Raw genomic sequence first — 25,679 nt, 5'->3', positions numbered from 1 at the left:
CTCTTGGCACGTATAGGAGGGTGTGTACCGTCTTATTCATCGTTCGATACGAAGAATCCTTCGGCAATTCATTTGCAGTTTTTACGAGTCCGCGAATATTACAATCGCCAGAACAAATATAGATTCTGAAACGGAGCGACACGTTAAAAATGAGAAGATGCGGGCTATTTACGCGCGAGTACGTACGAAACCGACAGGTGGAATTTTCGGTTCTCCAAAAGACCGGTTCTCCGCACTTCGGAGCACGAACTTCCCGCATTTGTTTACGACGCGACGATTTGCTTCGGTACCGCGTAATCGCGCGATTTCTTTTCCAATTAAACGAGAGCTTAATGTCGATACGAAAGGAAGAAAGAGAGATGGGATGGCGCAAATTAACGCGTCGTAAAATCCCCCGACGTTAATAATGACATTACTACGCCGTCTCGTTCGAAGCATCTCGAGGACGTTCGGCGTGTTCGAGAGACGGGAGCGAGCCCGTCCAGGAAATCGGTAAACGCATCTTTTACCGACCAGGTACGTTAAACGATCGTCGACGGATGTCGAACGTCGTTGTGTGCAAGTCCGTGTCAAATTACGGTCTCGCTCGCCTCGCGAGCGGTTGCAGCGACTTTAACCCTTTCGCCGCGCACATACGCCATCGAATATTTATAGCCTCGCCGCTGGTATTCCTTTATTTGCCTCATTGGGATTGTTAGCGTACGCGATTCAACGTAGTCTTTTCGCGAAGCGAAGATCAATGGCGAGTATCGGGAGATACAATTAACATTGCTATCGAAGTGGATAATTAAATTAACGCGGTGTAATTTGATAATACTTTTCTCTTTTGGCGATATGCGACGCGTGATTGATGTCAAGGTAATTTGCCGTATTCGGCTTTCTTTGGTCTTAAACTACACATGCAGCAAATCGCGCAGAAATCACTTTACTTAAAGCATGTATCCACACGTTGAATCAGTTCCATTGTTAAACGTATTATTTCGAATATAATTGGATCTCGTGATAAGGAGACACATACTTTCTATTAGAAAATAATAAAGAAATAAATATTGCTGATAGATTACAAAATGATATTTAAATAGTCGAACAAAAAGATATGTCATCTAACGGAATAAAAACCATCATTCTTTGTGACAGCGCGCTTTTGTAGGAAGATTAAGATATCAACCTGACTGTGTAGGATCTCTCAATTCCTAGCCACCTAATTTGCCTATCCTTCGAAGGATCGAGTCCGGAATCAAATTAGCGGGAAGCAATAAAGTGGCGCGACACGACGCGCAAGACGAAGTCTCTATGGGGTGATGTCGCGACGCGACCGTGAAACCGGTTGCGTGGAACGTGCGTAAACGCACGCGCGCGCTGGCGCATGCGGTCGTCGTGCCAGCGCGTGTGCATGGAAACCCGTTGACAGCGAGGTGAGCGATGGCTTGTCAAGCTAGCTGCCGCTGACAGCTGATGACAGGCGCACGCACACGTCCGAGACCACACACAATAGTCGTGCGCGAACGAATCTTTGCGACTACGCAACGACAGCACGCTGTGTTCCTTTTCGGGCGATCTGTCTACCGATTCATATGATAATCGCGCCGGGTCGGCTGCCCTCTATCTCGGCTTTATTAAGTGCACCACATCTGACCCATTTCGCTTGTCAGTGCGGCTTCAAGAATTTTCTGAGTCATCCGGTCCACGCACCTAATGCGCTCCTTCATCTCGTAGATCTTATAAGTATGTCTCCCCTTATTATCTTCCTTCGAATGGCCGAGTTGGCCAACGACGACCAAGGAATATGGAGGGGAAACTCGAGAAGTGTCCTACTCTATCCGGATATCCGGATTACTTTCGAAAAAAATCTGTCATGAATCATGTCTCTTCGGGAGGAAACGTAACGTTCTATTAAAATTAAATGCTTTTCAATAATTCAATCGTTAAAAAATTCTAATATTATTTGACATCTAATAAATAACTATAATTTTGATTAGCAATAGTAATAATTTTTTGTCGTGTTCTATTTACGAATGTATCTTGATGCAATAAAATAGTTTTATATTAATATATTAAGAATAGTATAAATATGCAACAGATTATTTGATTATTTTTCATTATATTTTTACGGCATTCCAACACTCTATTAGCCCAATTTTTTCTCAGTTCTCGTTTACTGCGGAAATAATAAACCAATGGTCCGCAGAAAATCGGCCAACCTTATAAATCCTAGTACTGTTTGTTCAATAAAACGTCATACGTTATGTTCTATATAACAAATGGCGATAGTTTCATAGAGAAATATCATAGGTTTAATGACTTATATCCAGAAATCCGAAGCACTTCACAAATATTTCAACGACATTGCGCGAATATGCGAAAGCTTACGCAAGAGAATACAAACGTAATATAAACTCCCACGACATTTCTAAATGAAAAATCTGACTTACCGTGCAGAACGATCGACACATACGAGGTATTTTCCGGAACAAATAAACGTGCGATATTTCAATAGACGATTCGATTGACCTTTAACAGAAATGTTGATAAACTAAACAATATTTTCCAATGGAGCAATTCATTTCTCTATGAATCTTTTTTTTCTCTTTGTACTTTTTAACTTTTCCTTATTTCCTTTGTTATAATTTTATTCTCAATAAATTGCTAAAAATATATTGACCACTCTTTATATAGTAAAAATATCTCGCATCGTGTTTCACGTAACAAACAGCAATATCGATTGAATAGTGCTATAATTAACCATTGTAAACATCATTCTACAATCGAACATTGGTTGTTGTCGGTGTTATCACAAATTCCAGCGCATTACAAGTTCAAAGTTCCGCGACGGCGATAATATAGACAGATGTTCTCGGCACTAATACTTGTATGTTACGAACGGTACTTCGTACCCGAATTGCTAATCATCAGGCTTGTTTCGCGGCTTCGTCATTTGCAATGGATAGCTGTGGTTATTCGGTCGGAATAGGGTGGAATGGAGAGTTGGGAGAGAAGACCGAAGGGATCGGAAAAGAAAAAGAGGAGAAGGACGGGCTGTCATAAATTTAAGCAACAATTAACATTCACAGTTAAGGCTTGTGGGAACGGGCCATTAGCTATGCGTATCTGTAACGTCGTGAACGCAGAAAGAAGCGCCGCGCTGTTCAACACGAACAAGTCCGTTTTGGCCATCGCGGAGAGGATTCACGCGCCGCGTGAGAGCAGATGCGAATAGATGGGGCACGAGGAAAAATGAAAAGGAGTGCGATGCATCGCGTCGAGGGTCAGAGGTTAAACTGTTCTCTCAACGGCATACCTGATTTATTAATCATCCGATGCCGCAGGCTACCTAAGTTATTATCCTCTCTCGCCTGCCACTTCGTTTCTCTTTTCTCGAATGGGAGCTCTCTGCTAATCTCTAGTACGCCGATCCTGTCAACCGGACCGAGAGATTGCTCCGCGTCAATTAACGTATTAAACATTTTATTTATCCTTGATTTAATTAATAGTTAGTGATAATTTTTGACAGATTGTGATTGATAGGCTGAGTTGATCACAAAAATATTACACAAAAATATTAAGTAAAAACATTAGATAAAAATAAACTTCCTCATTTGATTCGTTTTTAATTTATATTTTAATTAAAATAAAAATAATGCCTAACTATATAAATCGAGTGATTTTTATGATTTCTACATTTCGTCGACAATTTCCAGCGAATCTCACAACGGAAAGCAAATTCTTCATCCGTTCGGTCGCCGCCTCCAGATAAACGCGTATCGATTATCGGATCGAAGTTGGCGCGACGAATTCCGTATTGATGATGCGAAATATTAAATTCGGAAACGGAACCGACAGTGCTGGCCGAAGTGGTAGGTGAAATCCCCTCGTCGACAGAGCTCCCTAATAGAGACGTCGATAACAGTTCCGGCTGTTAATGCGGCATTTCACGCGTGTGCGTGCGGCAAGATCGTATCTCATTGCCATCGGCCGCTACTCTTTTGGCGCCGAGGAATCATTTCAATTACGCGTTCGGCCAGCCGCCGCATGTTTCGGCAGATCTGATATCGACGTACGTGTACCAGCGGCACCAAATCTGCGACGCATCTCTTCCATCCCGTAATACCCCTACCTACATCCTCTCCTCCTGTTCTCTCGTCCTCAGTTTCTCGTGTTCGCAGGTTGATTGAAAGAAAAGCAAAACGTTTCTTTTCTATTAACTCTCTGACTATGGAATATGTTTAAGTGTGTATGTATGTGAGCTAAGCAAAACGATTTATGTCTCTCTATACCTCAGAATATATTGATGAAGTACAAGAATATAATAGCTATTTTGACACAACATGAATTCATATTTTTATATATCGCTTGCGAAGATAGTTATTATATTAAAATATAAAGTTGCCAAAACGTTTTTTTTTAATTGCTCCCTTTTTAGATAAAACTATGGACTTTATAGATATAACTATTAAAATTAGCAATTTTTATCAAATCCCATTTTGAAACGTTAATCTAAACGAAAATCGATTTGATATAAAATATAATATCCTTAAAAATTAATCCGTTAAAATGTGAAGGATATAAATTTATGACATTCGCTACATATAATTTAACGGATATGGATCGCACAGCATCGATCATATATATGTGAATATGAAAATATTGAATATCAAGCAGAAAAAATTTATCGTTTAGTATTTCGAATATTTGATTATTTTTTTAATACAAAATATATTGAAATTTTTTACAATAATAAATTCATAATTGTATATCACGTGTTGATTTTACTGTATAATATGCGATTATATCTGTTCTGAAGAATCTACAAATTGTAACGTTGTATGAGCGTGTACAAACGCAAAGAGCTTTCTTCGTAGCTCTTTTGAGGCTACACCTACGAACAGGCAAGGTGTTCCCTTCGCTCTTTCTCTTTCCCCGTTCCACACACCGACACCATCATTGGCTATGCATCACGCTCTTTGTGTAACGCTACACCGTACGCGTTTATCCAAGCCTACCCGCACGATAAACATCGCACCGTTATCGATATCTGTCCGTATCGATCAAAGAGCTCAGGGATAATAAGACCGTCCAACAATGTCGTGGGAGGCGAGTATCGGGACCATCAAGACAATGTCGCCTTTCCCGATCACAATTGTGGCTATCGCTCCCTCGTATTTACGCGAGACATGTACCTTTGATCGTTCCCGCTGAGATAGACAGACGAATATTTATTGCTGAGATTTATATAGAACTTAGTTTGCGCACGTAATATTAGTTTAACTCGCTGGTTAACAGGAGGGATCTTAAATTGGGAATAACTATGTCACGTGCGTGCAATTATTATTATGTATTCTATATTACTGAGATTATTATCCTTTAATTGTCACTTATTAAGCTGATTAGTAAAAGCATTAATTAGATATTAAAAAGCATTGTGTAATATATAAATATGTTCGCAGATGAAAAATAAATGATAATATTTTCCATATTATTCTGTAATAAAAATATATTTTGTATATATATTTTATATATTATTTATATGTGAGTATGTAACATATACTTGATACACGAAATATACTTTTCTATATAAAGCTTATACATTTTTTGCTCATCTTAATACCTGTGACAATATGCTTTTAAAAATGCTTGAAAAAGGCGAGTAAGATGCTTACCAAATGATAAATCTTCAAAAACGATGCAGCCGTCGTGAACAAATTTTATTTACCGTGTCACTGATCGCGATTGTTGGATTCCCAGTAAATTTAATTTTCGCGAACGGTGCATTTTTCCCGCGAGTCTTGTATCACATACACGTTTCACGTATATTCAAATATCGGCAATGTTTCGTAAGCGACAAACTCAAACGCGATAGCCGGTGCAAAAAATCGGTATGTTTCGTGTGCACGTCGAAACAAATTAGTGCTATCTGTTTCGCAATATTCGTTCATTATTCTACGGAACGGTAGTCCCTCATATGACGCGTCAACTCGCAGACGGCAGACTGTGCTGTTATTAATGCGTTAATCGCTAATTACACATCGCCTTAATTATCGGCTCGTTGTCCGGGACGAACGTATAAATAGTTATCTCGGAAAGCGAGTGAGCGTATTGACGTGCGACAACGACTCTATCTACTGAGGCCTCGACCGCGAGACTGCTATTATCCAGGATAGTATCATTGCTTCATTACGTTTAAATTTTTTTAAATTTTGTATGATTTATACACAGCCTTTTAACATAAATATTAATGTATGTATATTATGTAGGTATTCGAGAAAATATTGACAAATTTGTCAATTCAATATACTTTATATAATCTATCAAATGTAAGCATTTATCATAATGCAACTCGCAATATTCCTGGATATACGTTCTAACTATGCGATGGAGAGTAATATTTATATGGCATATAATCTTCATGCAAAACATTAATTAAAATTATAAAAATGTTAAGAAAATTTTACTTTTTATAATCAATTTTTAATTATATATTTTCATTTTTCTATTTATTATAAACTCAATAATATAATATGTGTAATTTAATATAATTTAAAGTACGTATTATTGGAAATGCATCTTTACATATACAAATGTAATTTTCTATATAGTGCAACAGAAAAGTATATATTAGATTTGTATGTAGATACGCAAATATTCAAATAATACGTTACATTAAGCTGCAATCCCTTTCTAATTTATAAAAGAACATAATCATATTTACATAATTTTCATTTCTAATATTTTTTCAAAATTTATTATATCTGATAATATTTTTTTAAATAACAATTTTGGAAAATGTATATTCTTAGAAGTGTAAAGTTATTTATTTATACAGGTAGTCACACATTTTTGATCACAACAATCGTAAGCTGTCGAAGTCGAGATTGTGTAAACACGACTACAGATTAAGTAGACAAATGCGGCGCCAACATAACGCTGACGCAACATGTAAAGGGGTAATAAACGAGGTAGATATGTCTCGCGCGCAAAACCGAATATCGTATCATCTCGTATTTATTGAAAACATGGACAGATTTTCTTTATTTAAACCGATTAGAATCATCAAAATTTATTGACATTTATAATATACGAAAATGTTCTTAAACAATATTTATCGTTATTTAAAGCAAAAAAGAATGATTTTAAAATAAAGCAATAAATCATTTTATATATCTCGGACTTTGAACTAATATTATATTTACTGTATGTATACGTTACAAGTGGCAATTAATTAAATATTTTTAAATCGCTCTATTAAATAGCGACTTCTTCTTTTCTTTAATACTGAAACGAGAATCGAGAAGAATTTAGGCAATGCTGGAAGACCGATACTGAGAAAGGTGAAGAGCTCGCGGACCGGCTCCAAGTAAAACGATGTATGTGTGTGTATGTGTGTGTAAAGACGAAAATAAAAACCAAAATAAACGAAATCGAAAAGGACGAGTACGCGGAAGAGAGCAAGAGAAGAGAGAGAGAGAGAAGGTTCGCAAAATCGCCGTGGGCCCTGAGGTGGACGACGCGCGCAGGGCAATAAATATCATGCGATTAGATCTCCGATGCTGCCGCTGTTGGGGTTGGTTACGAACGGAGGGAGCGACTATTAATCACTCCATGTTAATCAAGCCGGCCGCTAAGTAGGCCGCGCCGCAGCATTAAAGTGCACTGCCACGCATCGTATTGGCGTGCCAACGAGACACGCATACATATACGCATGGATCAAGCGCGGTACATAGGCTAGAGGAGACGAAATTAGAGAGGTAGGAGAGAGGGCACAGAGGATGATGGAAAGAGAGAAGCTAAGCTCGAGCTCGTACAGGTTTTGTGTGTGAATTAGCTTTCAGCCTCCTATTATTCGACTTCGAGGTCCCTACCTTAAAAGATCTGTACCTATCTACCTACCGCATAGCACGCGCGTGTTCCTTCTCATTTTTGAGGAATTAATCGAGACTAATTACCACGTCGGACGAGGGAGAGTTCGTTCTGCCGGTCCCTCCGCCGGTCAATTATAGTATTCAATCTTTGCAAAAAAAAAAATAGGTGAATTAAAAGAAATTCGTAGAAATTCATTCTGCGAAATTGTATATCTCTATTCAAAAATAAGATCGATTTTTTATTTCCATTTAACTGCATTTGAATAATTAAGAAATAATAAACAATTTATTAATATAAAAATTTATATACATAAGTATTATTCTTTTGATTATTTACTTTTATTATTTAGCAATTTATTTAGCACATTTATTACAAGATTTTTGAACAAATTATTCGTAAAGAATACATGATAACATTAGTTAAAAATTTTAAATTTTTTTATCAAAAAATTAAGATTCAATTTCACAAGATAAATTATTGCAAATTTCTTTTAATTTTGTGTAATTATTTTATTTTGCAATTCATTATTATTATAATTTTAGAATTTCTGATAGATTACATCTCAATAAAATATAAAATATAAAAGGATTAATCAACAGAGAAATCTAAACGCAAGGAAAGAGAAAAGGAGAGGTCTTTATGGACTTGTTTGTTCTTTGCAGATTTTTAGAATTATTTGAGAAGTTCCGTCGAGACGCATCTGAAAGGTCGTTTCGAACAATCACACGGTAGTTAGATCATGCAATCTCCTCATTTGCAGTAACGTGCATTGGTTACGATTCTAATAATAGAAATTTCTCAATATTTTAATCTTGTTTCCATTTAAAACTTATTTAACGCTCGCTTAAATTAATTAAATCATACTTATGCTATATTACACTCATGTGGAAACTTTTTGCTTAAAAATCCATAATTAAAAAAGTCTGTAAGTATATGTTTATCGAAAAACTCTTATCTTCTTTTTGTGAATAATCATAACATAAATAATAATAATTGAGATATTTTTTTAATTATTAATTTGGATAAATTTACCCCACATGGACTTATATCTGCTTTCAAACCTTCTTTCTTATCCGATTCTTACCAATTTTGATGTCACGAATCCTCTCTTGTGCTTAAAATAGAGTTTATACAAACACCGATCTCTCTGTTTCCCGGTTAAACTCACTCCGCTTCTGCTATCCCCCTCCGATCTGATCGACCAGCGTCCGGCGCGGGCCGAAACAAGGCGGGTAGTCGTGCGAGCAGCACGAGACGAGGGCGAGGTAGACGACGTTGTACAAAAGTAAATAAAGTCTCTCAAAAGACTGAGAAAATATGTCGATAAATCTAATGTCTAACTGAGATAGGTATTGGGCACCGGAAAATAATTGTCTCGCGTACGCAGCTGCATTGAACCATCACGATGGACGATTGTTTCTCGTGGCGCCAGTAGCCCGCACCAGAAGTTACTTTCGGATTGTCTCCCGTGAGAGCAGGGATCGTGGCGAGAAGGGCGACGATCTTTCCACCTCTGAGAAAGTTTTCGAATTCCTTCTATCCACGACGACCTCTTTTCATCGTCATCATCGTTCCCTTTCCCTTCCCTCCTCTCACACTCTCTCTCTCTCTCTCTCTCTCTCTCTCTCTCTCTCTCTCCCTCTCTCGCTCTTGTTACTTCTCAACATTTACATTCAAAGTGTGCCTGCATTAAGATTATGAGTAACTTAGGTTGTGGTAACGATTCGACTATGATGAAAGCTAATAATTCACGAGCTGTATTTTGTTCTATTATTCCGAATGCAAAACAATCCGAGATATTGGGAAAAAAAAGATAATAATTTTACGTAAAATAATCCTGATCTACGTAAGATCTATTTTAACCGATATAACGAAATATATGTCTTAGAGTTTATTAATATTTTTATTAACCATGCAACTTGTTTCAGTTTTTTAATGATATTCAAGTATGTATACTTTGAATTCATATTAATTTTTTTAATTATTCGTCAGAAAAAGAAATATATTATTTATTTAAGATATATTATATATTTACTACCACTGATTCTTGACAATACACCAAAATGCACTACCCATCATTGCAAAAACGATAACGTGTATCTATCTAATCGAGAGGGAAACAATACGCCAATTAAACACATATAGGCATACTTAATTTATGTCCTTTCTATCATCAAGTCTCACTTTTAAGGCCGCCGGGTAAAATTCTCAAGCTCTAAGGCGTTACTCACGTGTGACGCGTGCAATTTCTCGTGGAATTATTCCACGCACGCCAACGGCAGTTCGTGATATACGGCCAGGCGCGCGCGAGACGTGTCCCTCCTACACACGTGACCCCTGACTCCGGTCCGAATATTGAATCACTTTAATATCTCGGAACGAGATACACACGACGAGATGCGCACGACCAGTCATGGCTCGCCCCAATCTTCCAAGCGTACGTTCAATTACGTTCGTGCCACGTGCGTACCTACCTATGTAATCTTAGCGACGACATCAAACTATCAAGCTACTTTACTATCCAGTATCTTTAAAACATTTATTGAGCACTTGTGCTAGTACGCAAAAAGTAATTCCCCGCGAACAGATTCATAACGATTTATATAATGATGTAGGTATATGATAATATTATTACTCACCGATACAATGCGCAACAGTAAAAGTGTATCTGGAAAATATACAAATATATATCTAGATTATATAATACATAAACAAAAATTCAAATAAATATATATCCAGATTATATAACACACACAATAAAATTTTTAAAATAAATAGTTTAAAAAATAATAGATATGCACACAATTATTTTTTTTCAGTCGTCCTTTAAGCAAATATTTAGCAAAATTATATAATTTTGTGAAAATATCATTTTAGTCATAAACCTTAAAAATATGTAATAAATGAAAATTCAATTTTTATATAGATAATCGGAACAATTATAAATCTTAAATCAAAATTTCTTATATTTAGTATGTTTTAAAATAAAATATAAAATATTTTTTACATATTATATTACAGAATAATAAAGTGAATTATTACTGCGGACATAAAAAACGAGCAATAAATTTAATAATAAATACTCACTCAATCGTTGCTCCGCCGTCGCCCGATGCCACCTAAGCCTCTTCCTCCTCTCTTATATCCTTTGCTGCTTCTTTACGACATTCAACTCACAAAACAATCATTCGCTAAAAGATAATTAATTACAATTACACGCGCACGATCGTAATTATCGACAGAATTTTCTCGATTGCACGACACTTCCGACGTTACTCGAGCAGGACGCATACTTTACATTGCGACGAGAGAACGAAAACTGTGGGGTCATTGAATATTGTACAGGCAAATTCACTTGCTACGGAATATAATCTCTTGATAATCAATAACATATGATCATACTATGAGTGAATAATATGTATGTTTGATCAATTATAACGACGCAAAATGCGTCTTGACACTCGATTTAATTTGATTTATCAAGCATTTGCAACATCTATGAGCGGAAAATTTGAGAATAATAGCGGCAATTCGACTCCGATACTGTATGATGCTATACGATTCGAGATAAAGATTAATTCAAAGACATCGATAAAACATCAAAAAGATACACAATTATTATTCAATATAGCGCAATATATTTCAAACGGATATATATCTCGCGAAATATATTACTAACGCTCGATATATCACGGCTTTTTGTTACTTTTGAACACCTTAACCTGCGATTCGTGTAGTACTACGCTTCTCGGTTCATACCTGAATCGCGTGAAATGCCTGCTTTGATGTGAATAGCCATTATCTCGACATTTAGGAGTCATTAATCGTGATACTTACTCGCCCGGGTTGATAATTGTAATAAGAAATGATTACGTTCCAAGATTTAATACGACAATACGTACGGAGCGCGACGCGCCGTGGCTTTCCTGCTCGACTCTCGTCGCGCGAATGACAAGGCCACCGCACGGTATGTAAACACAGCGCGCAATGTTTACGTGCCTTAGCCTTGAATACTAAGCATAGTATAACTCGTAATATTTTCGTTGACGCTATGAAATGTTTAACGCATTACAGCATAAATTTTATGCGGAATATTTTATTCCACGAAAAAAAATTTATTATTATTAAACGATTAATATATCACGTTTCTTTACTTTTATTTGATCTTATAATTCGTATATTACTACGTTTTGTTCTTACTTGATTATAAATTGGCAAATAAATTACTTTGATGAATAATTATCGTTTCTATATTTACGAATCGTCAAAATCGTTAATTATAATGAAAAAAAATCGCTTTCCGAAACGCAATACGATGTACGCGAGACGTGCTATGGCTTTCTCATTCGAGTGTCAACATGCAAATAATTAGACGTAAATAACAGTAGCTACGTAGCAGCAGCAACAAATTTATACTGTATTGAGCTTTGATATAACGTGCTACTATTTACGTCGTATCGTCATTTGGCAACATTCGAATGGGAAAATGACAGCTGCTTCATGTATTATATTAATTAAAGCGTAATAATATCAAATAATGAAGCAATATAAATAATATAAATTTGACTACACAATTTTTAACTAACAATCTTAATTTTCACTTTGTTCTCTCGTCGCCATAAAATGTGTATCGCGTTCAATTAACATCGAGAGCGTGATGTAACATTCAACATGATTGATATATTCTGTCTATAATTACGATCAGGCGCGCATAATTAAGTGTATTTGTGAGAATAATTTTTTTTTTTTTTGTGAGTGCTATAAAGAATCAGCGAAAGATAAATAAAAAAGGAAAAACTTGGTATCAAGCAACGATGGAGAGCAGAACAGGGTGTCTACTTAAATCTTGTAAAAAAATTCTCTGAAAATTTTCTGATTTTCCAGATAATTTTATTTAAAATTCCAAGTAAAGAGAATATTTTTCAAATTTTAATACAACTTTTTCTAAAATAAATTTTTTTATTACATATATGTTCTAATGTTTTTCATTCATACAAAGGAAAAACATAGAGCCTCTTAAGTTTCAAGTGCTAATTTATAAATGTACTAAAAAAACTGAATAGCTCTTCTAAGATAAGCATTTTCTCTTGTATAATATTTTTATTTCTTTATCATTAAAAATTGCAAAAAATATATACTTTATATTCAATATTATGTTAACACGTTTATTATAAACGAGGAAAGATCGAGTGTCTCACCTCGATACTTACATGTTCGGCAACTCGGATGATTTAATTTGTTTAATATATCAATAATTTTTACGTATAGAACATTTTGTATAATTATTGTAGAATTTTCAAACGCTTAAAATCTGATAAAAATGCTAAAATAACGTCAGCGGACAAAGTAAGCAGTGTGAACTTGGCGTCTCGGTTTGTTCCGAGCTATTTTTTTTATTTAATATCCAGAAATATTCATTAAATCTATCAAAAACTCTAGAACTATTAAAGATAAAACGATATCATTGTCAACAATTAAATGAGTTTTCATAAAATAAGATGCCAGTTTTACACACACAACTGACTGTTCACAAATGAGAGTAAAATTATCAAAAAGAGAATTTTCGAAAAAATTTCCTGAATTCTAAAAAATTCCATGAGACTTCCCTGATTTTTCCCGATACGAAAGAAATCCTGAGAATTATAGGTTTTCTATGTTTTTTTCAAAGAGTAGACACCCTGGTTAAAAATTAGAAATTCAAGTCAAGATTAATAAGAATATTTTATGAATAAATATAATATTTTATAATTAGAATGTTTTCTTTTACATGCGTGAAACATATGTGAAATATTAGTAGTTCTTATGATTTTATATTAAGAATGCAAATATCTTATTCTAAGCATTAATTTAGAATTTGTTTAAAATTAGAATTGTATTTTGGGTTAATCTGTTCATGAAAATAATTGTAGATTTATTTTCAAATATAAGGATAAAGAAACTTTTGTAAATTGAATCATTATAATGCATATCTCTCATATTTAAATGTACACATTTTATTTAAAATTATACATAGACTTGCTGTGACTGTTCTATTCTGTTTCTATTTCCATATCTTTTGATCTTTAGACAATTTTTTTAGTGACTTAAATAATGACGTTTGTGGATTTATACATTGTAATTTGTACAATGTAAACTGAAATTATTAAAAATTTAAAAGTGAATGTTCTTAATTGTTAACTCATAAAAATATCTTAATGATACTTTCTTTATGCGTAGTATAAAGTAACTTAAAAGTGACATATAAGCACATTTCTCTTTTTCTAGACATAAGTTTCACTTTCCTATTAAATAAAGATTGCATATAAACATAACGTAAATACCTCTAGTGAACTTCTGTTGTAATCTCATGATACTGAATGTCTCTAACAAATAATTCTAATTAATTTTTAAAAATATGTAATTTATATAATCAGTTATTAAAATAAAATTTAAATATAAACACGGTTATTAATAAATTAACACATAAAATTCATGCACATGTTGCTTTTTTTGTCGAATGAATCCTGATATGCGCGTAAATTCATATGTTAAAAGATTAATGATACCGTTTATAGGTACATATACATATAGTTTTTATCTTTCGTAGATCAGCTTTTATTTTAGACTGGTTTTATAAAACACCGATCTACAAAATTGTCGTTTTAAAAACGTTGATTTTACAGAAAGCTTGTAGCATACATTCATATATACACAAACACTCGAACGTGGTAAGTATATATATGTATATGTATAAATCATAAAATAAACTAGTGTCATGAAGTTTTCGACAAGATGTGTTTACTCATTAATGATCGATATAAAATATAAAATAAAATAAAAAATATTAGCAAAAGGTATTATTGATATCGAATAGATATAGCGAATTACGATTTACAAACTTTAATTCGGATCTATTCGAACTTTATCGTTTAAATTAAATAATAATGGACTCGTCGCGTAAATTGCAGCATCGACTGCCATGTTAAACCTGTTATAAATGGGAGCCTCCCAGATGCTCGGCATAGAGTTCCTCAGACGCTTGTCAACTTCAGTTAAAATTACACAGAAAAACGTACGTTTAAATACCATCGTATTCCTAGTGAATACATGGTCACTTGGTTTGATTAAATCGTCCCTTCGTTTGCCGTAGCGATTGCGTGGTAATCGAAGTCGTAAGTAAATTTTCCTCAAATGTATCCACAGTAAAGTCCTGTTCCTTATTTGTTTTAGGCATGATTCTGTTGGCCGGTCTATTTCGTCTCAAACGAATATTTATCGCGCGCTCCATAATACCATTTCTAATTTGTTGCTTTTTCTTCTGGAGCTGCTTTGTTATCGTTCTGGGAGGCAGAGGTGGCGGAGGCGGCGGTGGTGGTGGCGGCATCTTCGGTGGTGGTAACCGTGCAGCTGGACCGACCGGCAATCGCGGTGGACCTGCCATCCTCGGCAGACCTGGCATACGCGGCGGAAAACCTGGATGCGGGAAACCAGGTCCAGGCGGGGTCGGCGGCATCGCCGGGCGCATCGGCGGCGGTCCATACCTGAACGGTCTAGGTCCATAAAGCGGTGGGCCCATGGGTGGCGGAATAGGAGGGATACCAAGCGGAGGTGGCATCGGTCCGAATCCCGGTGGTGGGCCCGCGAATCTCTGAGGTGAAAACGGACCGCCGTTCGCGAAGCTTCGACGCGACATCGCGAAACCCGGCGGTCCCATCGGTCGACCTGTCGGGTTTTTTGACGAGCGTGCTCTCTTCTTGGGTGAAACTATGGTAGGAGGACTCTTCGGCCTCAAAATGACTTTGCTCGTATCGATCTTCTCAACGCATTGAAGCTCTTCCAATGCGCTGAGATAAATGTCACGTTCGATGGGATATCCGCGAGCGTCTCCAAAAGCTAAATACAAATAAACAGTGTTTTCGTTTGGGCAATAAGCTTATCGAAAGCTTATATATATATTTTTATACAAAAACATGAACTTTTATTGATTGTCATTGTCAATCCTAACCTATTTTAATGTTCAATATCTGAAATTATCATACTTCTGAATAAGAGATATATGTGATAAATGAGAAAAAGTATTATAGAAAAATAAGTTTGCAAGTTATAAAAACCTGATTTAATTAAATAATGTAGAAAACAAATTAATTATAATTATTTACATAACTTTCAAAAGACAGTTTACGTATGTGAAATTATGGCCTACTTATGTACACATTATTTTCTTTTACAGGCGAATAAATACAAAACAATATTTGCTTATAATTCATAAATAATTAACTTTCAGTTGACAGTTTAATAGTTCCGTTGGTTTTAATAATGATTACTTATATCATTGAATAATTAATTAAAATTATAATTTCCCCATTCGTGAAGTGCAATAATAATAAAATAATAGCAAATAAATTTAACATGACATAATGTAACATAATTTTTCAAAGACCTTTTAAATGCATGCTAATATATGGGTCAACATTTAATAAAAATTATTTATAATTAAACATTCGATTAAAATTCCATTGACGATTCTATTAAAATTATAATCAATGATGAAATCCAATAATAAATACTATGATAAATAAATTAACATAATGCATAATGCAAATTTTTCAATAACATACCTTTTAAAGAATCTTGAATTAGCCAGCCTAGCTGTTGAACGAGATACCTATAAAAAATGGTGTAGCACACGGTTTTTTTTGAAAGTATTCCAATATTATTCGATATTTAAATAACAAATAAATGTCACAAATATATAAATAATAATTATATCAATATAATATAACAAACAAGATTCAAAATCGAATTCCGAGTATCAGGCTATTCAAATATAAATTAAACAAATGTAATAAGACATATATTTAGAATTTAAAAATCCAAAAAATTTGAATATATCAAGTAAAAGTAGCACAATATTAATAATTCATTTAATGCAAGGACACGAGATGTGAAGTTAAATAATACTTACCTACAAATTAGATAACCAGTACGATTCACTCCGTGTGTGCAATGAATTCCTATAAGCTCACCTGTAACAGAAAATTTATACAATTTTTGTAATTCCAAATTTAATGACATAAGTAGCGATATCAGCTGTTAAGCAATAACATTATTAGAAATTACATTTTAATTACACAATATTATAAAGAAAAAAAATTGCAGGTTTAATAAAATCAAGCATCTGAAAACGGTGTATTTTCTTCTTAAGATATTTCGTAATTTAAGTAATGGAGAGTAACACATAATCTCGATAAAGTAATTATGCGGCGACGCAGATGAGAGTCCGGTCGGCGGGACACGTGATCGGTATCTCGAAAGCACTTTCGAGACATCGAACGGCGGTGAAAAAGACGCGCAGAAACCGAAGAGATATTCGCTTACGAAAAAGGCGTGCAATAAGGCGGCAAGACATACGATTCCACGGGCCATCAATTTGGCCTAGGGCGTGGGGTCGGCACCTCTCCGAGCCCAGCAAGGGGCTGATTATAATATTATCGCAAATTACCGGCAAAAACTGCGACGAATTCACGACGATTCGTGACTTCGGCTACAGCCGGCCGGTCGATCGCGGCGGCATTTTCGCAAGAGCCGCAATTTTAATAAGAGTAGTTGACCAGCATAACGATCGAACAACGCGTCTACCACCTATCTCTTCTTCTTACGTTCCCTCTACGACCGCCCGTCTCCCTTAACTTCGGCGTCTTCTTTCTTTCAGCTCGAAGCGCGAACAAGCGGAGGATAAGTACCAAGTACTTTAGAGGTACTTCGTACCTTCTTACGGCTCTCAGTATGAATTAAGTGGCCCATCGCGGGTCATGCGATACGCCGTTTGACCTCTGTGAGCCACTTGACCGAACGAAGAGTACATCTTTTGCAACGATACACAACGCGAGTTATGTCCCCCTCTTTCTGGGATAGACACGGTACTGTACTACTCGCGAGAAACAATAATGCAAATATATGGAGACTCGAAATAGCGACGCGATAAGATTTTCCATGAAAAAATCATGATAAACAGTCTAATAAAACTGTTGACCAGAGCTATCTTCGATCTAACAGCATGTAGCATCCCAGAAAAAAGTATTGAGATAAAATGCGAATGCGCAACGTGTTACTAGACTCGAGCGTAAAAGCTGTTTCTTCGTAAGAGAGTCCTTGGATTATCATATATGAGAAAATAACGATGTGAAAATAATAGAGATTGTGAATGCTTAACATACATAAATAGAATATAAATTGAAGAGCTCACAAAATTTTGAAACATGAAGAATTATAGAGAGATATTTCCGTAAATTTATTTTATGAGCAAAATTGTAATTTCTTTGGAAAATCGATAGAAACAAAATTTTATCATCTCCTCTTTGTTTAATTGATATTGAATAATTTAAAAGATCTAAAGAGTTTATATATAATTGTAGTTATGTAATAAAAATTTTTCTCTGAATCTGCACTTTTTTAAATTATTTTGTCATATAATATATTCCAATATTTATTATAATTTAATAAATTGGAAAATAATCCCACACGTGATACAATAATATAACAATCCAAATATAGTTTAGAGATAATATCATACATAAATCGTAGATATAATTCAATGTCCTAACATATGTGTTTGCATATATATATATATAGATTAAATTCGTTCCACGTCGGTATTTAATCACGAGGTCATCTCAGGTTTGCATACGTCAGAAACTTCTTTTAGCGGACAAAAATCCCAGAACACGTCGGCATCTAATGTGAATCTAGATCCGGCACCCCCGTGGCGCAGTAGCCTTTATATCAACAAATAAGCCGATCTTCAAATTATCGAAGATATACAACTACTCTGATTGTATGCATTAATACTAAAATCATCATTTCTCAATTGCCGAACATTATCCTCTCTCTATATTTTCATAAAAGAGAATTACGTGTTTTATATTTAATTTAGGTAAATCACATAACATACAATATCGGTATAATTTATAATAAATCATCTTCTTTTTAATATGAATAAATATATCTATCGTAAAATTATATTTTATCGTAAAACACATGTACTAATATTAAATAAAATAAAAAGGTAAAGAAATTTTCCGAAATTTTGCTACCAGAAATCTTCGGCATTTGAGAACATGAAACTTACGATTTCGCACTTAACTTATGTGTATGTTTGTACATGTCCGTACATTAGTATGAAATTACAACACTAGAGAGATATTACGAAGGTCGCAGAACATTTGCCACTTAGTAGTTGAAAACAAACTGTTTAAAGGAGCTGAAGCATAATAATGATAATACTGTTCATCAAAAATTAACTTTGTAAATTCAGTAATATCATTAATTAGATAGAAGTTTGTGATTAATTCGGGATATCTGTTTTATATTATTACGGTATAGTAGACCTTTTCAGATCTATGTAATATAAAAATAGAATGCTCGCGCGTCTACAAATTTATGACAGAAATAATTAATATCAAAACTTTAGGAGATCTTTAAATATCAGAAAAGTCAAGGAAATTTCGTTTGTTAAATTTATCGTTACATAAATTTGTTTCGTGTTCGTTGTTAATAATAATAGAGATTTACGAGTATTGTTTCTTATTTAAAAATATTTTTAAGAAAAGATGAAATTTAAATATAATTATAATGTATCACGCGAAAGATTTCAGATAATACTTTATTTTATTATACCTCTATGAGAATTCTTTCACGCAAAAAAATGTAATTCGTTTTCTAAATTCAGAACAACGGCGTAAAAAATGGCATGTTTCATTAAATAATTTTTCGAGTAAGGTAGAAATTCATGATTTTTAATTCATCACGTTTGAAACAGCGTAAAACGATGGAAAAACAGGGATTTTATTGATTTTATAGATCAAATTCGTGTATGTTGATAGGTGAGAGTGAACAGTTGCATATAAATATTGTTTTCGTTCGTGCCTCCAAGATATTCGACGAAGAAATAAAAGACAAGACAATGCACCCGGAGTTGCACGTGCCACTCTCAGTATGACGTAAAGATTGGTTTTCGGGCTACTGGAGTAGTCGCGAAGTACGACCCGAAGCGACGCGGTAAATGTGGCAATATGATATACACGCGAGTAAGGTACGCCGGCTCAAATAGCCTCTGGTGGCCACGAGAACCTCGTGCTCGAGAACACGGGAAAGAACTTCTAGTAGCGTGAGGGCGAACTAAAAGCCCGTTGGAGATATATGTATGTAAGAGCTGCTGAAACCAGGGAACGACGTTAACGTCCGGCGTACATAAACATGAAAATATCGCCAGCATGTTACTGCAAGTCTTTTCGGGCCACCGATTACTGCCGTCTTAAATCAATCGAGCGCTCCAAGTTCGGTCGCAACGCACATCGTATACGGAGCGTGTCGCGAAATGCTCGGTGAACGAAGGATTTTGTGACTTGCTTGGACGAAGGTGAATATTATAATCCGGATTCACGCAGCAAAAATATAATAAACAATAAAAATACAATTCAAGGCTACGATCGATTAAATGCAATGGAATAATGAACAATGATAATCTAAGTGCGGAAAACAGCGTAAAATTTAAAAACTAAATTCGGAATCTTCGTTAATTAAATATTTCAGTACCATCTTCAGAAACTGTCAGCAATCTAATATTACCGTCATATATTATATTTCTTTATGTTCTGTTATATCTTTTTACATTTTTCATACTATTTATATACATGATATAATATTATTGTTGACAGTTATACTGAAGATGGTCCGAGTGTCAAAATTTTTAATTAAAAAATATACTGTTTGATTTTTTCAAAACCCAACGACTTAAATGTCAGAAATGATTAGATATTTATATCAAAATAATCCTTGTGATATATATTATAACTTGGTATAATTTAAATGTCTTTAAAAAAAATTAAAAGAAGGAATATTGAAACACACAAGTCTAACGTGCATTTTTTATTTTTATATGCATAAAAAATTTAACAAATTATCGAAGAGATAAGAGTGATTTGTACGCGAGTCATTTCTACGTGATCAACTAGCGTTTCAACATTGGGCATTGGATATACGGTATTGATAAATGCTAAGTGGTGGACAACGAATGGGCAACGAAGCGGCTTCTTTTGCCTTGGAATGCGTTTCGACTCGTTCTTCGACGGACCGTTCCATCTCCCAACACAAGTTAGTTGATTCGTGAGTTTCCCACGTACAAATCTGATAGCTCTGTAAACCGCGATAACGTAACAGAACGCGCTCATGCAATTTTGTCGACGAGAATCTGGGACAATTACATCCGTTTCATATTTTACAATTTCTTGAGGAATCTTAAAAATTCTAAAAATTTCAAAAGCTTTAGATTTTACACCTAAAACTAAAAAAATGTTTAAATTTCAATATATATTATTTAAACATTATTATATAAAAATGTGGAAAGTCAAAGAACGAGCTTAGATTTTAGATGCATAGATTTAAGGTATAAGTATAAAGTACACACTCGAATGTAAACTAAGAGGATCAAACCTCGATTCTTAAATTGTACAATAAATTCCGATGCAACCTCACGGATATGACTGGGATAAGAAAAAATGAAGGAACAGAGACAGAAATGCAAAGAAGAGAAGAAACGGAAAAAAGCGACAAGGATGTAAGGAAAAAGAAACGAGAGTAGAAGGAGAAAAAGAAATATTCAAGGGAACTTTCTTCTCTACTGGTTGATAAACGATGGCAGATAATTAACAACGCCTCGATATGTGTATTTCATGCGTGGGCGTCCTCGAATTCTGATCGCATTGGTCGGGATCGTCGCCGCTGTCGTCGTCCTTGTCGAATCGTTCTTCTCATCCGAAGCACAGAAGCCGGGCGAATATCGTGCAACCGTGCGAGTAAAACAACCATCGGATATTCTACATTCGTTCTCGCAACGCACAACACGATCGAACCGTAATCGAGGAAGTAAATTAGGAAGGGATACGCTCGTACAGTCGTGATCAACAGTTTTGTTAAAAGGAGAATACTTATGACGATTCCTACCAATTTTCCCTCACAGAAAACACGAGTATCCGCGTTTTGTATTCTTTTTTTTCGAGGATCATTAATACAAAATTAGTTTCTTAAAAATTATTTTTAAAGTGTGTTGCTGAACCTATGCATTTTAGTTGGCGCCGATCAGACATGAGTCTTGCAATTTTCATCAGACATCTTAACGATACAATTTTTGACCAATATATAAAGCATTATACTTGTTCAAAATTGTATGGGATGTATGAAAGTTTTTTCAATCGCCGAATCAAGAAATTTTGTTACAAAAATATATTTGTATAAAATTTATAATAAAAAGTCGAATATAATAATTTTGATATAATGCAAACTCACCTTCACCGCATGTTGCCATGAAATCATCCATCACTTTAAAGAATCTGCAAGGAGAGAGCACAAATTTTTATTTTTAACAAAGCAACGGCTGCACATCTTTATCTTTAGTCATTTTATTTTTTAAAAAGAAATTGATATTAAGAGAGAAAAGAATTTACTTTTTAACAATCAATTTAAATGTATAAAACGTTACGTGACCGGAGCCAGCTAAAGAAACTTTCCTCTAAAGAAAAAATATGGATAATATATATTATTGGTACATGTGTTGTTTAATTAAGTATTTTACATATATTTTTGTAATCAGTTTGTAAAATAGCTTATTACTCATACGAGCATTAACATTCTTGCTATTTAATTATTTAGAGGGGAAATAATTACTTTTATCTTGACTAAATAATATAATTAACTCTCTTAAATATACATCTTTGACATATAATGTTACAAACATGCATACTAATAATGCGCCGCCTTTGAGGAGACAGAAATTTCTTATTCTTTCTTTGCTGTCTATAATTTTACGAAGCCAGCGCGATGGCGATCGAATTTCCATGGAGCCGATGAAAAAAGTAATCGGTTAAATAAATATTCAGGTACTGATAACCGGTCGAGCAAACCGGCAGCGTAATAAGTGTATGTAATAGGTATGCAGAAGCCGAGCGGCAAACGAAGGGATATGGTAATGAGACTTAAGAGCCGAGACGTTGCACATTCTGAGTTACGAGCGAGTGCAGTGAGTGCAAGTCCTTTACGCGTCACGTAAGGGCGTTAAGAAGTTAAATCGATTCCGAATTATGTCATGAAAACACGGCGCTCACGCGTCCGCGACGTGGATTAATAATAGCTGCAGCGGCGGCGATTTTTCACCGGGCAACACATTTCCCCTTTTGTCTCCTATAAACTTTGCCGTGAACTTACTGAGGCGGCTTCTTTGTGATCTATGGGATAAAAGGCAAGGAGAAATGGAGAGACAAGAGAAAGAGATCTTTGAAACTTCGCAGATTCAGAGAGATAGGGTGGCGCTTATATAATAGTTTACAGGGGTGCAGCCATGCATCACCTTGGTTTTCCTTCATCATCATTGCTGAGAACAAGAGGAGGAGAGAAGAGAACAAATTTATTAACGAATTTAAGCCTACTATGACTGCTCGATAAATATCTTTTTATATACATATAATATTATATATAGAAATATATTTAGATATATTCTTGTGTTCCTAGAAAAATTCCGGAAATAGTGCCAAACGCTACATTGTAATAAAAGTTAATATTTTCGTTACAACAATAAATTAATCTTATTATCTTACATATTAATATAAAAAAAATTTATATCAATAATCATTAAAAAAAATTTTTTAATATAATGTCAATTTATGAAATATTACATAAAAAAATTTAACATTATATATACACTTACACACACGCGCGCACACACACACAACATATATATTTTTTTATTATATTTATGTAACAATTATCAATTTTTTAAAATATTTTATTAATATGTGATAAGAAAATATATTACTACTAAAAAAAAAGAGAGAGGGTAATTTATTGCTATAAAAAATTTTGTATCTAAATTTGATATATCTTAGACTTATATAATTAATAATCTAAGACAGATTGTTATACACAAAATGCTCTTCTTCGGATAATTTTGATAAATGTGCTAACATTTAGTTTCCAAGGAAATGAGAATAGTGGTGACAAGCATAAAATCGTTTCAATCCTCGAGCACGGCCACGATAGACTTACTTCTCCAAAAAGTTACTACGTTCATCATTGTATACGGGGATTGGGTGGCCCAATTGTGGCGGTCTATAGAGGCTTAATAGGACCGTTTTAGTGCCTTTAGTCCTTTTCAACTCCGAAACGGACTCCCTATACCAACGATTAGACTAACGCGATTATAAGCACTAACTCATTCACGACTTGCTTCGACTGGTTTCGACCACCGTTCAATATCGATGGGTTTCGAGGTGAGAAATATTTATAACCTGCGATGCGTGTTAACTCATAATGACTCTTGAAATAGGAGCATCTTGTTTGTTGGGGAGAGTATGAATGCACTCCACTAATAATGAAATCAAATCATAAACCGTATTCTTATTTTATATCATAGCAATTTTAATCGGACAAAAAAATTTATCGTTGTAACAGTATATCATAATTAACGCTTGTGATAAGAGAAACTAATATACTTACGATTCGTAGTTTACAACACATTGTCTGCAAGGTCAGTGCAAGAAATAAAATAAATCTCTCGTATATATATATCGGTAACAGAATAACACACAACGTCGACTGTCATTTACTCACACCGTCGTGCATTTATAATACTCGAAATATTCGTGACGCGTCTTCCTCGTTTCAAGAACGTGACAGCACAATCACGAAGAAATGCATCTATCACGGGGGATGAAGGCGGAGTGGGTATGGCCTTCTCCAAAATGAAATATTGAAAGATAGCTGCCGGAGCTCCGCGTGCCGCGGCGAGGCGCCGCCGAAACATGAAAAATGACAAGTGTTAAATTAATTTGACTTTCGGATTTGAATTACAGATTCGAGGCGGACGCGAAGGTGTCGTTGTACACGGCGTTTCGCACTCCACTCGGTAGAAATTCTCCTTGACGAATCCAATATCGAAAACCAGCTCCAGCATCATGATGATGATGATGATGATGATGATGATGATGACGATGATCGTCATCGTCATCATCATCATCATCAGCGTCATCAGCGCGACCATATTTTCTATGCCGTTCTCTTCGGAAAATCAAAATCAAAAGATCTGGCCCGCTATGTGAGATGAATGGCTATCAATATTTATAAAACCAGTCATCCATCAGTGACAAACTCTACTCCAGGAATATTTTACTGCGTTACCCACTATAAATGCATAGATTTCACCGCGTATACACCCATACATATATATCGCGTCTTTATCTTTTTATTCAATGTCGCGAAACATCATTTATCTCGTTCCGATGCTGACTAAATTGATTAACTCGGTTACTAGAGCAAATACTTCAGTTTACAATGTAGTTCAATTTCGTCATATAATTTTGCGAATTTTTAATTTATCGTGCTTTCCAGTCTTTATTGATTAGAAAAATTGGATTAAATATTATAATACGAAAAACGATATTATAATATCGAGCATTTTAATACTTTAAATTTATTAACACATAAATTATTAAATAACTGTTTAATTTAGTTGTGTTTTTGACAAGCTTTTATTAATTTTTAAATTTATTTTTATTATATATGCGTAAAGCGATTAAATAATATATATTATAAATAATTTCAGATTTATAAATAACATTATATAGGTATATGCGACGTATTTTGACAGGCTCTTATTAATTTTTAAATTTATTTTTATTATATATGCATAAAGCGATTAAATGATACATATTATAAATAATTTCAGATTTATAAATAAGATTATATAGATATATGCGACGTTTATGGCAATTATTAGCGCCTGCTGTGGATACCAT

At 34.6% G+C, this 25,679-nt stretch overlaps 2 protein-coding genes across 3 annotated transcripts in view; both read right to left on the bottom strand.

The window, feature by feature from the left end:
* Positions 1 to 12,872, bottom strand: part of LOC140671960 (fibroblast growth factor 17) — a 132,971-nt gene extending 120,099 nt beyond the window's left edge. Inside the window, exons 1-3 of one of the 2 annotated variants that reach the window (XM_072903735.1) lie at positions 11,617 to 12,872; positions 10,945 to 11,048; positions 10,497 to 10,525 (exon numbers count right to left, since the gene is read on the bottom strand). The gene's annotated coding sequence lies outside the window, so the exon portion shown is untranslated. The remainder of the gene's footprint in view (positions 1 to 10,496; positions 10,526 to 10,944; positions 11,049 to 11,616) is intronic. The other variant, XM_072903736.1, reaches the window with a different exon arrangement.
* A 958-nt stretch (positions 12,873 to 13,830) lies between these two features.
* The window catches only part of LOC140671959 (uncharacterized), a 44,423-nt gene continuing 32,574 nt past the window's right edge, over positions 13,831 to 25,679 (bottom strand). Inside the window, exons 6-9 of the mRNA XM_072903729.1 lie at positions 22,180 to 22,223; positions 16,802 to 16,862; positions 16,455 to 16,501; positions 13,831 to 15,729 (exon numbers count right to left, since the gene is read on the bottom strand). Coding sequence (XP_072759830.1) covers positions 14,948 to 15,729; positions 16,455 to 16,501; positions 16,802 to 16,862; positions 22,180 to 22,223 — 934 coding nt within the window. The 3' untranslated portion in view covers positions 13,831 to 14,947. The remainder of the gene's footprint in view (positions 15,730 to 16,454; positions 16,502 to 16,801; positions 16,863 to 22,179; positions 22,224 to 25,679) is intronic.

This window comes from Anoplolepis gracilipes, chromosome 12 (assembly GCF_047496725.1).
Source record: "Anoplolepis gracilipes chromosome 12, ASM4749672v1, whole genome shotgun sequence".
NCBI lineage: Eukaryota > Metazoa > Arthropoda > Insecta > Hymenoptera > Formicidae > Anoplolepis > Anoplolepis gracilipes.
Note: the sequence above shows the minus strand (reverse complement) of the source record. Positions and strands in the feature narration are given on the sequence as shown.